This window comes from Coccinella septempunctata, chromosome 6 (assembly GCF_907165205.1).
Source record: "Coccinella septempunctata chromosome 6, icCocSept1.1, whole genome shotgun sequence".
Classification (NCBI taxonomy): domain Eukaryota; kingdom Metazoa; phylum Arthropoda; class Insecta; order Coleoptera; family Coccinellidae; genus Coccinella; species Coccinella septempunctata.
In genome coordinates, this window is record NC_058194.1 from 28471112 (window position 1) to 28486587 (window position 15476).

Below are 15476 nucleotides of genomic sequence, written 5' to 3' on the forward strand. Positions count from 1 at the left end.
TACAGAAAAGTTTAAAAACTTCATATACTCTACTAAATATAGTTGGGTTTCAGACCTTTTTCTAGACAAACACTCCAATTTTGCATCTTGCGTAAAGTAAGGGTAGTTTTTTGCGGGTGGTTATCTCTAAAAACACCAATAAAACAAACAGTAGGCGATTGACCTTGTTTTCTTTTCAGAATAATGGAATTCTTTCAACATATCGAACATTTTAATTCAATATCTCTTGCCCTTTCAATTTCATCTACGTTCTAATTTTTGACACTCCATTTCTGAGAAACGTCAAATATGCATCCCTTCTAAGATTTAAGATTTAAAAATGGCAAAATTTCTTTTTTGCGTTGATAAAATTGAAAGGCAAGTCAGTCGCTGTAGAATTTGAACCGAACGGAAGTAAGCAGTAGTAGCTGCTTGTGGAATGCCATTTATAACTGCACCGGATTTACCATACGATAAATCCTGCGGTGGATGTCCACCCTTACTGCTGGCAGGTATCACTGAAACTGTCTGACTAACGAAATGAGAAGATAAGTTAGAGGGAATAGACAACTAGGAATTATAAAGTGAACCGTAAGGTAGGTAGTCTGCTGTTGCTGGTCGTAGTAGCACACATACTATACAGACAGACTGTGGCCCGTCGGCGAACGCGTCGCGGACGACGGGGTCGTGAGCGTGTTTAGTAAAAACAAACCGGTAGTTCTCGCCAAAGTCCCATCCTACCAAGAAACGGAAACACAGGAAACCTCTGCTTCTCCGAGGTTCTCCACTATCATCCCTCCAGCTGAAATAATCCGTGTTGCTGCAGTGCGAAAAGATAAGATAACATTTATCAACGCGTGTGTACGATAGCCCGAAACGACCGTGTAATATTTCTTTATTGGTGATACTAACGTAATTCGATGCCATATTATTTTATCAATTAGATACAGTCGAGGTACAAGTCGCAGGAAATGCAAGCTCGTTTATTGTCAAGTACTTACGGGACTAGATGTATATTGAATAATGATACCGTAATGCGTGAGAGTGATCTTCCGAACAGTTTTTTTCGGCTACCTACAGGTCGTGGTGAAGTGAAATAAGCCCGCTATGGCTAAAGTGAAGAATATAGTGAGGCTACTGTGGGGCGTCTTCTTAGGAAACACGTTCTGCTTCATGATCCTCCTCAACCACACCACCACCACCACCAAGAACGAGTGCTCAACACCAAGACACCAAGGTTTGCAACCACGTAGACTAACCTGGTCCTCGAACCGCGACATGAATTTGATAATGGTGGGTGTGATGACTGCCCCCAAATACTTCAACACCCGAGCTAAGGCTGTCTACAACACGTGGGGCAGAGAGGTACCTGGGGACATCATGTTCTACAGCTCTGAAGGCTCCCGCAGCCTTGACATCCCTCTGATAGCCCTCAAAGACGTAGACGACAGCTACCCACCCCAAAAGAAATCCCTGATGATGCTCAAACACATGCACGACAACTACATCAACAAATACGAGTGGTTCATGAGAGCCGATGATGATGTCTACGTCCGTCCAGACCGTTTGGAGGAGCTCTTAAGATCGGTTGACAGCCGTAAGACTTGGTTCATCGGGCAAACGGGTCGTGGGAACAGCGAGGAATTTGGGCTGTTGTCTTTAGACAGCGATGAGAATTTCTGTATGGGAGGCCCTGGGGTGATTTTCAGCAGGGAGACGTTGAAGAGGGTGGCGCCTTTCGTGGAGGACTGTTTGAGGCATCTTTACACCACCCACGAGGATGTGGAGCTGGGGAGGTGCGTGAGAAGATTCGCTGGAGTTTCTTGTACTTGGTCCTACCAGGCGAGTGACTGCGATTGTAAGGCAAGATAGGCTCATATTCGAGACAGATATGATTCGAAGATACTCGAGTTGAGATAAAATTAATCCTTTCCACACAAGCCAGAAATATCGATTTTCAACTTGAACTTTGCTGTTTCAACGTGAATTATTGGCTGCTTCAAAGAGAACGATGAAAACTTTAAACAGATCTCCTTGATATGGTCTATAGAGGCATGCTCGTTATGATGTGCCCATCCTAATAAACAAAAATTATTTCCGATATACAGGCTTTGACTCGTACAAATATTTTAATAGTAGATTCTTGAGGTCAAAAGAAATACTTTTTTCCTTTACCATTTTTTCTGAATCGGCTCGGTTCAAAAGATACAGGCTGTTGAAAAACCATTGAAAAAAATGTTATTTTTAGTTCTATCTCACGAAGGTTTTATCGAACGAAATGAATTTCGGAATATACCTACTTTTACTTTTATTTGATGAATCTTTTTCGAACACAGGATATCACCTACGTCTTCCAGTTTTCTCAATATGATCATTACTTACCATAAAAATACCAAAAATTCAAAGAACCCAACTCTTGAAACATATAAAAATGAAAGTATTCTTCCTATTTTCTCGTATAATGCGCCGTTTTCGAGTAATTTAATGTTCAACAATAAAAAATATCTGTGAAATTCGAAAAATTAGGTACTTTGATAGAATGCAACTCTTTTTGAGAGATCCACAGATGTGTTGTGATTTAGCTAGTTATTCCGAGGGGTTTTTTGTTTTTTTTTTAATATTTGTACGTGTCAAAGACTCACCTTGTATCTCCTACAAGGATATAAATTGAAAAATTTATTCTTTGCCAAAAAATAATACGGATATAGGTACTCCCAAAGAATGGCAACTTTAAAGCATTTTTTTCTTAGATACAAAAAAATTACAGAAAGGAAATTGAGAAGACATTCTATCGGAGAGAAGCCAATCAAAAAAATTGTTGGTGCTGTGTCCCATAATTACAGTTTTTATGAGTTATGAGAATAGTCTTTCCAAATTTCCATTCCAAAAGCGAACTCCTTAACTTTTTCCAGACGTTTTTCTACAATAAGTAACCTGAATGATATTTTCAACGATCTAAACAAAGATTTTAGCGATTTTATTTTGAGTAGGTTTGTTGAACTATACTGCTGTGTGAAATGTCTGAATCATCGCAGAACCCACTTGATAAATAATTATTTTATCTTCATAATCACAAACTTGGATGAATGAGAAATACACTACTCAACCAAAAGCGCATCCTTAAATATTTCCGAATATTTTAAAATAGGAAAGAATCGATTTACTATTTGTCAGATTGCAAGAAATAATCTGAGAAGACTAGACTTGTAGATATATGATATACGAAATTTGATATTCTCGTTCATTATTTCAACTATTACGATACGAGTAGGAAGGAGAATATTATATTACGTTGTGAAAATCTCATTTTCATGTTTATATGAACAACATGAAAAGATTATAGAAACCATGACCCCCGTTCTCAGGAATTCTCCTTAAAATTTCACGATTCTGTCAACTAGCTTGAAGGATCTAAGAAAAACTTATTATTTAATCGAAATACCTAGGGATTGGACTTCTAAAACATCATACAAATGATCCGAAAGAATATGCCAACCAATTCTCTTTTTCATCATCTGTGGGAGGTCAAATATCAAATAGGTTGTTGACTGCTAATTTATGTCCAACACCCACAGGGTATAATCTTGTGAATTCTTCAAGTTTGAGCACTACCCTTGAAAAATTGTTCTGTGCAAAGTGTAATATAATTATGATTACCACTGATAACTCACGTTATCAAGGTCGCTAAAAAATTATTATTAGACCTCGATTTGATGAATACATCAAGGCAAGTGGACCTCAGCATAATTCGATCAATTTAACTTCATTGTTTTCAAACTCGTAAACTCGAGAATTTATTGAAACTATCTGCTCATATTTAACGAGTTTGTGTTTTGCCCCAATTCATTACGTTTTCAATTTATTTTCTGGGAATAATGCACCTGAAATTAAATTAAAATTTAATATGGTTATGTCAAGAGAACTTGAGAATGTGCGAAAATAAACAGTTAATAATATGTATGTCATTGCTTGTTATATTATGACTTTTTTCGAGCATCTTCCAATATTAGGTTAATTATTAACTTTTTCTAAATCGAAGTATGTAGAGATCATAATAGATAAATGGGATTCCATCTACTCGTAGATTATGGCTATTATTCACATGGATGATTTAGTAAACTGGCCTCTATCTCGTTTGGTAACATACTATTAATTAATAGATAGTAGATATAGAACCTTCGTTTTCGAAATTTATTCATGACCTCTTGTACAATTACCACTGTGAGACCTATCTTAATACAAGCTCTATTCTCAGCAGCACAATTACAGGATTAACATTGAAATTTTCTTTTTTTAGATGCAAGTAATATTCTACCATAACCAGAGTGGAAATTCAGCTTTCACAGGTGATCTGAAACAGAAAGAAATACACCAGGCCATCACATTACATCCAGTGAAGCATTCAGAGCATTTATACAGGCTTCACAATTATTTGAAGGTGGGTATTTCACCATCCAAAAGAAGAAATTTTGCGGGTGGTTTCAAACACCAACCAGCTTGGTAAATAAACACTAACTATTAATAAAACTTTACGACCATTCCTATGACGCGAAATGTATATGGATATTGAAGATGCCAGGAAGTGAAGTCACTGTTAGGTTTTGTTGCACAAAATAAACATAACGAGAATTGATGGCATGTCTCGAGAAGGACATTCAGAGTTTAGTATAGTTAAGTGCTAATTGTTCCCGTAGAAAGTGAGAATTATGATGATTAATATCTGTCAAATATTAGTCATATTACAACTGCTATTCATTTTATGATAATCGAATTATAATGAAGAACGAATGGATCATCGAAATATAAATTGGAGTTCAGAAATTGGAAACTATAAAAATACTCCATTCACTTTTATTTTAGCAGTCGGTTGGCCATGGAAATTTGACACATTTCATTTTGTATAGTACGAAAATATGGGGTTATGACACTTGTCAAAACATTTTTGGGTTTTAAATCAAGGCTATGTTGCCCGTTCGACGTAAAAGTTTCTGTTATTACGTATTTTATCACAATGTCGAATCTTTTTGGAAAACATAATTGAAGTTTATACAAACTGATTGAAGGCATACCAAATACACTTATTTGCATGGAAAATACAAGAGATCAGTATAATATCATAATATGCACTAGCTTGAGGAGAGTTAATATTTGTTCTTCTTTGGCTAAAGTTTGAATACGTTACATCAGTTGTTGATTTCAAAAATATTAACCCGAAGATGAAATTAATATGTTGCAGTGGTTGGGAATGGGTATCTCCCGAAGGAATTAACAGATAATTGCAAGAATGTTAAATTCTTCAACAAAAATGATCTTGCATCAATATAAGTAAAAAGAATTAAAGGAATTTTCAATCAAGATGAACTTCACCTTTGAACAAAAATTTCACATGAATAAACAATTAGCAGGACAACTGGCGTGTAATTGTGGCTGTTCATCTCAATGCATTGATATAATAATAATAATTAGGTATTTTTTGGTACCTTAAGACATTAACAATGTACAGGACAAGTCATATGAAAAATAGAAAAATCAATTTTCGGGATGACATTCATCGAAAATCCTGTAGTAAACTTTTCGCATTAATTCACTCAAACATAAAATTTTCAAATGCCACCACTTTTTTGGGTCTCCAAATAGAACGAAATTCTTTGTCATATCCTCTTCATTCACAATCTTTCTGATTGTGGAAATATTCAGCTGAAATATAAGTCGTTTAGATTCAGATGAAACATTATATAAATTCTCTTACATTGAATGAGCGGACCTGAATTCTAAATAGCACTTTCTGAAACCCTTTCATGAGTGCCAACCTTACTCCGTTCTAGTTACAAAAACTTGAGAAAATTATTTCATGGCCAACCGACTGCTAAAATAAATTTGAATGCAGTAGGTATAGATACTGATGATTAAATGAAGGAATATCTTCCTGTATTCCATTAAATTTGTCATTTATTGCTGTAGAGCGATGAATCTTTCCAAAATCAAGTCTACATAACAACACAAATACGTCTTCAAACTGAAAGAGGTATACTTATAACTTAATTTTTTTTTCAAAGGGGCTGAAAATACAGAAAAACCAGCATGACGTTTTGAACCTACAGAGGGATTTACTCTATTCAATGGCAGCTTTGGGCTTTGAGGACCATTCAGACGGGGAAATTCCGAGCATGTTGTCGCCTCATGCCGAACAGAAGAATTCATTCTGGAACAGAACAGATATCGGTGAGTATTTCTTGGATAGCTCACGATTTTATTGAAACTCGAGCCCCTCGTGACAATAGGGTGGAGCATATTGTGCCCATATGTGCAATTTGACCTCTATGTGCATTCAGTTTGAAATTTATATCGAACAAAATACCAGGATAGAAGTGCTATTAACTTTGAAATGCTCTAAAAGCAGTTTACAATTGTATCCTACGGTATTTTTTATCATACCTGCCTCATAATTTCAATACCAACACTCGAATCGATTTTCAGATCATGATTTTGTTCCTTATACAGGGTGTAAATGAATAGTTGCGAGAAAATTTAATGGGCGTCAAAAAAAAGTGTGGATCTTTCATATACATTTCTTTTCTTGAGCAGCCCGGTCCTGTTTAGTGCTCAGATATACAGCTCCCAAAAGGTGTCACCTAAAAAGCAATTTCTTCCATAGAAACAGAAATAATTGAGCAGACATTCTATAGGAGAAAAAGAACAAGGGTTTTACAGAGTGAGTCTTTGACTCGTACAAAAATTTTAACAGAATATTTGTACGAATAAAAGACGCACTCTGTATACCTAATGCAGATAAAAATAACTGAGATTCGAAAAATGGAAGGTCTGCTGAAATTCATACTTATCAGTTGAAATATCCATTTTTTTATTGAGGAAAACTAAGAAAAAACTAATGTGTTTAGTAATTTTTGTAAAAATCTGTGTCCTTCGGTGAAATCAATTATATTTTATGGATATCTTGTTTCGATAACTCGTAGATACTGGACTTTCATTCATTGTCCTAACCATGCAGCAAAAAGTTGACTATTTAATTCACCAATTTAATTATGGGGTAGCCCTCTGAATTGAAATGAATATCATGTCACTGATTAAATCGTCAATTTCTCGAATGATATTCATCATGGAGAACGGAAACAACAGTAATATAAGAAGTCATTCACTCTTTGATAATGATCTTCATTAACTATATTCACCTAATTAAAAATAACACATTTCGTTGCAAAACTTCCTCTGGGTTTCCTGACGATTCAGACTGAGTATATTGAAGGATAAGATCGACATTCAAAGAATCTAATTTCAGGACCTGATCATTTTTGAAGGCCCTAGTTCATCAATGAGCGCGGGCCAATAATTTATCAATCGGTCGCTGGTTCACAGCGACTCAAAGACCAATATCAAATACCAGAAAAATCTATTTATTATTTTCAATCATTTCTCAATCAAGATCACAGACGGAATTATAACGCTTCCATATCGATTGCATTAAGATATAGACAGCTATATTGGATTAAATTCCCAAATGAAGACTTTCATTATTTTCGGCCTGGCATAGATACCCAATTAAATAATCACCAATTGCGCGTTCTAAGTGGACGCCACCAATCAATAACAAGACCTCCAACCACGGTCAACTCATTTCAATATACGATACCAAAACGATGTTTGTTCGAACTGATAATCATTATTGAGAGCCATTTCGAAAATCAATTGAGAGATGTGCTCATTTGATATTGGATAACTGAATAAATAAACGAAATTTTGTCCTATAATTATTTTTCCTTCCAATTATTGATTTTCACACGGAATAGGGTATCTACTTTATGGATCTGAATGTATACTTTTAAAGAATCAGCGGTTTTTGAGTTGTCTCAAGATTACCAACGTCTAAATGGACCAAATAATTTTGTCATCCAGTTAGTTGATGATGAATTGCACTCTAGGCAGTCTTTGAAGTGAACTGAAAAATAGAAAAACAAAAATTTTTTTTCGAAACAGTTATAACTCGATGGTTTTTCGTTCGAACTTAAAATTCCCATTCAGGCTCATTTTTTTCAGAGATTCCTGCTAGTATTAGAAGACATCCACCTGAAAGTTTGGAGAATCTTAGTGAATGGGAGTTTTTATCAAACAGTCTTTATTCTACTTCCGATTTAAATCCAAGACGCAGGTATGGAACTTCTCTAAAGGAGGGGCTGAACGACGCTATTGTAGAGGTGAGTTACGCTTTCATAAAGTCGCTTTATATAAGCACACCATCCCTGAGTTTCTTCTGAACATAAATCTCTAAAAAATAACAAATTTATCAAGTACTCCAATTTCATTTGAATTTCTCCACTGTGAGTGTGAGTGTCACATCACTCAAGTAATTGTTCACAATGCAATTACTGTTTTAGTCCCCAATTTTATTATACTTTCACTAATTTCACTTCAGCTATTCTGAGATGAAGATACTTCCTATATTATTCCACATTCAATATTGAGTAAGACTTGATGATATATTACACTCATAATCACTAGAATTATGAAGATGTATAAATTGCATTCAAGCAATATATAGGTATCTTTATCCTTACCATCAAGAAATCTTGACTATGTCTACTGAAAGAGATTGGGGAAATTGCATTTTTTCCACAATAAATCCTAGGAGATATTGCTATCTTGTATACAAATATTTGTTTATCAGAATGTAATACTTTACAACTCAAACACACTCAAACAGGTCTGAGTGTTTCATATTTTCCGTGTTTATTCTATCTGACAGCTCATTAAATAATAGCTTGATTAATTTTTCGATAAGGTTTAGCTGTAGGTATGCGTTACACTATCGTAATAGTTTTAGAAGGTGATTTCTTCAAACAGTAAAACACCCATAATTCGTATAATCAATGAAATTCGAACTGAAGCGACGAATTTCTTATTTTATTGATTGCAATTTGAGTTTGTTTGATAGCTAGGAACAAATTCGTTATTTTCTAGGTCATGGAACTCATAAACCACTACTCAAAACAACGGGGCCGACTGATTGAGTTCAAAGAAATAATGTATGCTTATTGGCGAATGAATCCCATTTATGGCGTCGAATACGTCTTGGATCTTCTCCTGGTTTACAGGAAATACAGAGGTCACAAAATGACCATACCGGTCCGTAGACATGCTTACATCCAGCAGACTTTTACAGGTGAGACGCTGAACCTTCAACACATTCCTTGTCGTAATTTATTGGTTGAAAAACTACAAATTAATTTTTTGTCGAAGTATTCATTCAATGGCGCTCACGACTAGCTGATCCTTGAGTGGAAAACAATTTATAATAATGATTGATATTGTCGAACCACCGGATCATCAAGTGTACGCAAATAATATGATCAGAAAAACATTTCAACCAATAAACTAACATTTCTCGAGGTTCCTAACACTTCACTAATTAGTCAACATTATTCTGAATTAACAACAAAACAAATTTAATTTCAATTTTGATGTTTTCGACTGTGCTTTTATTATTATCAGTATTATAGGTAGGTACATTATTCTATGGAGAAATAATTCTTGAAACATTCACTACGAAGGACAAATTGACGAACAAAAAGTTCTCAAAGTGTTGAGGAGGCTTAGAGAATGTGCGAATAACACAAAAAAGTCCGATATTCGAGAATTACAGACCACATTTAATTTCTATTCATTAGCATAGATATTATTCGAGTGTTGTCTATCTGATTCAATATGTTTGGAACCGCTGATACAGATAGGGATAATAAACTTCATCATTGCTTGTAGCACCACTTAATGTCTTGTTACTGCCCTCATTATTGTTTCAACCTTAGACAGTGATGCCTCTTGAACCACTCCAAATTCAAGGACTCTTCACTCTGTTCCTCGAAAGATTACCAAGTTTTTTCGAAGGTTGTAATACACTTATTTACGAGCGTTCCAAGAGAGGTTGTGGTTTTATATGGCCTGCGTACCCATAAAACTGAATTTGAATAATTTCAATTGCGTTTATGCATTACTTCGACGTCTATTAACATTATCTTTATTGAGCTTTTTTCTGACCATACGGCATCTGGTTGGATTTTTGTTGTTGGGATCTTGCAAATAGAATATTTCTTTCTTGAATTTGCAGGAGATCATTTTATCCTTTCCCAGCATATGCATGCTGGGAGGCAGAAAACACTCAAAAGAATTCAAGTGCCCATCCTAGAATATTCTTCAATAAATACACTGCGCAAAAAAATTAACGCACATTCTGAAAATCTCAATTTTAATGAAAGTTAACTCTACATTGACTTTATAACTTATTTTTTATGTTCTCTCGGGAAGGTTTTGAACGAAACAAGACACATTAAATGGAAGAAAAATTCAGGATTTCGCCGAATCTTATGTGAAAGAAGAGAAATGAACAATTTTCGAAATACTGAAATGCTGATAAGTGATTTAATACTTGGTATTTCCACCCCTTGCGTTAATCACAGCTCGGCAACGAAGGTTCATACTCAAAATGAGTGATCTTAAAATGTTCTGATCTAATCCTTGCCAGATTTCTCCGGGTTGGATTCCTAAGTCATTAAGAGTAGCTGGATGATTTTCTGAACTTCTCAGCCTTTTATTGAAGTTGTCCCAAACCTGATCAATCGGATTGAGATCTGGACTTCTTGCTGGCCATTCCATTCGAGAGACTTCAACCTCTTCAAGGTACTCCTGAACGATGCGCGCACGATGGGGTCTGGCATTATCGTCCATAAAAATGAAAATTTCACCAATGTATGGCGCAAATGGCACTACATGCTCTTCAAGAATGTTCCTTATCAGCATTCATAGCTCCATTATCAACGACCACTAGGTTTGTGCGAGCAGTCAAAGATATTCCACCCCATACCATAATCGATCCTCCCCCGAAACCAGTAGTAGTCAGGAAATTGCACTGAGCATATCTTTCATGTGGACGTCTGTATACAAGGGAACGTCGATCACAATGGAAGAGGCAGAATCTAGACTCATCTGCGAAGAGAACTCTTTCCCAATCAGCCTCTTTCAAATGGATATGCTGTCTCGCAAAATCCAAACGCGCCCTTCGATGGGCTGGGCTAAGATCTGGGCCTCTTGCCGCGACACGAGGCCTTAAATCATATTCTCTGAGGCGATTTTTTATTGTCTGAGTGCTAATTTGCACCTCAAGAGTTCGCTCAAGCTGAATTTGAAGGAGGCGAACGGTTGCTAACCGTTGTCTCAACGAAGAAACTCTCAAGTAACGTTCTTGAATGGCAGTTGTTACCCGTGGTCTACCCTGTCCTGGTCTTCGGACATTCATACCTGTCTCCCAGAATCGCTGCAACATTCTGGACACACTTGTATGGGAATCTCCAAACCTTTCTGCAATTCTTGTGCATGTCCACCCTTCTTCTCGCAAAACTACCGCTTGGGCACATTCCTCTTGGATCAAATTGCGTGTTTCGCGTTGCATAGCGATCGAGTGTAGAAAATCAAACGAAAAACTATTGATCACTAGAATTGATCGAGAACAACTGATTTTAGAATGGAGCCAATACATTCAAAATCTGATATCATCTTTTTTTATTCCTGCTGGGAAAAAACATCTGTATCGAAGAAAACCGTTGAAAGTGGATATCATATGCATGCATAATTCTGATAAAAATAATTATCATTGAGAACACCCTCAGTTGTAGAATAAATTTGAGATTTCCATAATTTTGCGTTAATTTTTTTGCGCTACAGTTTTAATTAGAAAAGAGACACAAAGTGAATAATAACAATACCTATATGTATTCATTCCAATTCCTGTACATCCATCTATATTCGTAGATACTCATAAAAGATGATATTGAAGAAATAAAATCAATGTACCACCCACATTCACCTACAGCTACAAGAATAAAATAAATTGTTCCAACACATTAAGCTCAACAAAAATAAACAGGTTCAGCTAATATATGCGCATGTTTGTTTTAAAATCTTGAAGAAATATTTTTCTTCATTTGATTAAGTCTATAAAGTTCATCATAAAATTCTATTTTATCTCGGCAGTGAATAGATGGGAGCTTCTACTCTAGCAGAATAGCCAAATCAGAGCCTTCTACAAGGCTCATATACTTAGGTATAAAGATTGAAAAAATGCATAATATTTGTCTTCTGAATTTAACCTCGGAAATAGTTTTGAATTTGCAAAAATAGCTTCGGAAGAAATAAATTCACAGTAGGTTTTATAGTTCTCGCCTTTTTTTTCAATTGGGTCATCTATTTGCGCTTTGGATTTCGCATTGGAAAATATCCAACAGTATTCATTCATCATTAGATTTTTTTTTGGACCAACGTGTCTAATCGATTCGCAGTTTTCTTTCCATAGGCCTTTGAACAGAATTTTTTGAACAAAATAAATGTTCTCACATTAGTATTCTACTTCCGAATACCTTTCTTCAAGTATTACCTTGAAATTTTTACTGAATCCCCAATTGCATTAAAAAAATTCATAGAATACTTGATAACTTTTTTTTGTACGCACGCTATATTAACCGAAAATCCACAATTTACCTCAAATATTTCTCTTGAAAATGCCTGGATGGTACACCCGGGGATTTCACTTGATATCAATAATTATCCGCCTTGATTTTCTATTTTTTTCTGTGTAGAATGTAGGAACTCATGATCCAAAACAATAAAACAAGAAAAGTATGATAATACCGGGAAAATAAAACTGAATATTATCTTTTTTCAGGTCTCTACATAAGAGACGTTGAAGCCGATTCATCGATACAGGAAAGCGTCCCTAACGACGTGTCAGTACCGGTCCATAAGCAGCTCCAACACGTCCTCCTGAACCTCCACAAGAACCTACAACCCTTCTTCAAATTCGGCAGAAACGAGGAGGAAAAACTGATCCATTTCATACTTCCCCTATCCGGAAGATTCGACGTGTTCAAGAGATTCATGCAGGTGTACGAAAAGACGTGCCTGGTCAGACAGGAGAACACACAATTGAACATAATTCTCTACGAAAACCCAGAAACGCCCGGGGACGTGGAGAGCACGAAGAATCTCGTACAGGAAATGGGGAATAAATATTATTACGGCAGGATATCTGTCACGTTTATTAAGGAAAAATTTTCGAGGGGACCAGCTTTGCACTTCGGGGTTAACAACCTCCAGGAACAAGACTTAATGTTGTTTATAGACGTTGATATGGTTTTCAACGAAGATACGCTAGCGAGGATAAGGAAGAACACGGTCGCCAACAAATCGGTTTATTTCCCCATTGTGTTCAGCCTGTACAATCCGAACATCCTTAAGGTCTTCAGGGGTGAAAACTGGTGGGACAACCAAGATATAATTCATGAGAATCACGGGTTTTGGAGGCAGTTCGGTTTCGGAATAGTGAGCCTGTACAAATCGGACTATTTGAAACTAGGAGGCTTTAATCTCCTGATCAGCGGTTGGGGTTTCGAGGATGTCACATTCTACGACAAAGCAATCAAGTCCGGTTTGCACATAGTCAGAAGCACTGATCCAAACTTAATCCACGTTTACCACGCCATCCACTGCGATCCAGATCTGGATAATACCCAGCGACAGATGTGTCTGGGAACTGAAGCGAGTACTCTGGGTTCTTTACAGACGTTGCAGAGAATTTATAGTGATTACAGCCATTTGTTCGAACCTTCCGTGAGATAAAACGAAGGTTCCCGATGACTTTGGATGTTCAAACGCATCACCGAAAGTGCCAAATGAAATTAATTATTCTCGCGAGCTGGGATATACGGATATTCCAGTCGATATTGTTCAGCATCATCTCAAGACTGCGTTAAATCGATATAGTATTAATTATGAAGTTGTCTGTGTTAAAACGTTATACATAGTTCCTTCCATTTTATCTCTGCTAATATTTTCAATCGAAGACAATCGAAAGTACGAGACGAGAAGCCATTTGACTTTCAAATTGAACAATGGTAATTTAAATGCGCCAGTAATGAATAAAATTTGCGTTTCAGTGAGAGAATTAGCGAAAAGAAAGGTAAATATTTGTCTGTCTTGCACAAATGCGACATATCTTTCATTTCTGAAGACTTCACATTGTTTTACTAAATGGAAAATAAATATCCTGTATATTTCCAATCCAATTATATTGGATGTGTGGAGAATACTCAATCATATCATTCTAGTTCCACTCAGAAATAGACTGACAAATTTCGCTTATAAATATAAAATTCTCACTATTATTAGTTGAATGTAATTTTCCCCAGTGAAGAAAGTTCACATAATGAAAACTGAGTTTTCCTACTTACTCATTAGTATTCCTGGCAACTAAGCTTATTTCTAAATATTCGGCAAAAACAAGTTTTCAATATATCTGAGCAGAATCTGACTCAATTCTCCTACGAAAAATCAAATGAATTTCTATCAGTTTAAATTGCCTTACCAAAGCCATTATCAGTGAAATATCATGACAATAAATTTAAGTTTACATAAAATGTCTGTGATGCCATCTTCTTCATTATTCTTTCGATGTATATAATTCATTTTGTGAATAAAAACTAATGCATGTGTAGTTTAGAATCGTTTCATTTTCCTTCTTTGAAACCTTACGAGAAAATCCAAATTTGGTGCAAGCAAAATATTAAAAAAAGATTTTAGTTTTTATAATCACATAATATACTTTCATGATAATTAGTTCTCCGATTAATTATATCAGATTGACCCTATATATCTTGGAAATTCATCGAGCCAATACAGGGTGAGTCTTGAACTCCTACAAATATTTCAACAGTAGATTCTTGAGGTCAAAAGAAACACTTTTTTCGTATACCTACCATTTTTTCCAATTCGGCTCTGATAAAAAGCCATTTTAAGTTTTCACAATGAGATGTGCCTCTCCTTGAAACACAAAATTTCCTTCAGAAGAACAAGCTAAATCTGTGACACTACATATCTGTGGATCTTTTAAACAGAGATGTATTCAGCCAGAGTACAAATTTTTTCGAATTTCACAGATAGTTTTCAATGTTTGAACATCAAATTACTCGAAAACGGCGCATTATACGAGAAATTATGAAGGATATTTTTATTTTACATAACGTTCAAATATTCATTAGATAGCGTCCAACTTAGCTTCAAGAGTTGGGTTCTTTGAATTTTTGGTACGTAATGGTCATAATAAGAAAACTGGAAGACGTGGGTGATATCTTATGTTCGAAAAAGATTCATCAAATAAATGAAAAACTATAGTCGGAAATTCATTTCATTTGAAGAAACCGTTTGTGAGATAGTACTAAAAATGAAGTTTTTATGGTTTTTTAACAGCCTGTATCTTTTGAACGGAGCTGATTCGGAAAAACTGGTGAAGAAAAAAAGTGTTTCTTTGGACCTCGAGAATCTACTGTTGAAATACTTGTACGAGTCAAAGACTCACCCTGTATATTATCGAGCATATCTTAAATGAATGTTTCTTGGTTTTCATGCATTCATTCAATAAACACGGCAAATTCTTCTCATTT

At 35.6% G+C, this 15476-nt stretch overlaps 1 protein-coding gene across 2 annotated transcripts; it reads left to right on the forward strand.

Moving 5' to 3' along the window:
* Positions 1–593: 593 nt before the first annotated feature.
* On the forward strand, positions 594–14530 carry LOC123315049 (chondroitin sulfate synthase 1). 2 transcript variants are annotated; one of them, XM_044900594.1, is made up of 6 exons: positions 594–1842; positions 4277–4417; positions 6036–6201; positions 8032–8189; positions 8953–9154; positions 12704–14530. In XM_044900594.1, exons 1-6 carry the CDS (start codon positions 1087–1089, stop codon positions 13654–13656), a joined length of 2376 nt encoding a protein of 791 aa, XP_044756529.1. In that variant the 5' UTR covers positions 594–1086; the 3' UTR covers positions 13657–14530. The 2 variants fall into 2 exon arrangements, with proteins under 2 accessions (XP_044756529.1, XP_044756530.1); XM_044900595.1 differs by having other exon boundaries at positions 595–1821.
* The last annotated feature ends 946 nt before the right edge of the window (positions 14531–15476 follow it).

Bases quoted from the DNA above. Each gene is read 5' to 3' on its own strand.
- LOC123315049 (XM_044900594.1), top strand. From the start codon at position 1,087: ATGGCTAAAGTGAAGAATATAGTGAGGCTACTGTGGGGCGTCTTCTTA. The intron at 4,418-6,035 runs GTGGGTATTTCA...TTTTTTTCAAAG, and splicing joins GGCTTCACAATTATTTGAAG to GGGCTGAAAATACAGAAAAA. The intron at 9,155-12,703 runs GTGAGACGCTGA...ATCTTTTTTCAG, and splicing joins CATCCAGCAGACTTTTACAG to GTCTCTACATAAGAGACGTT.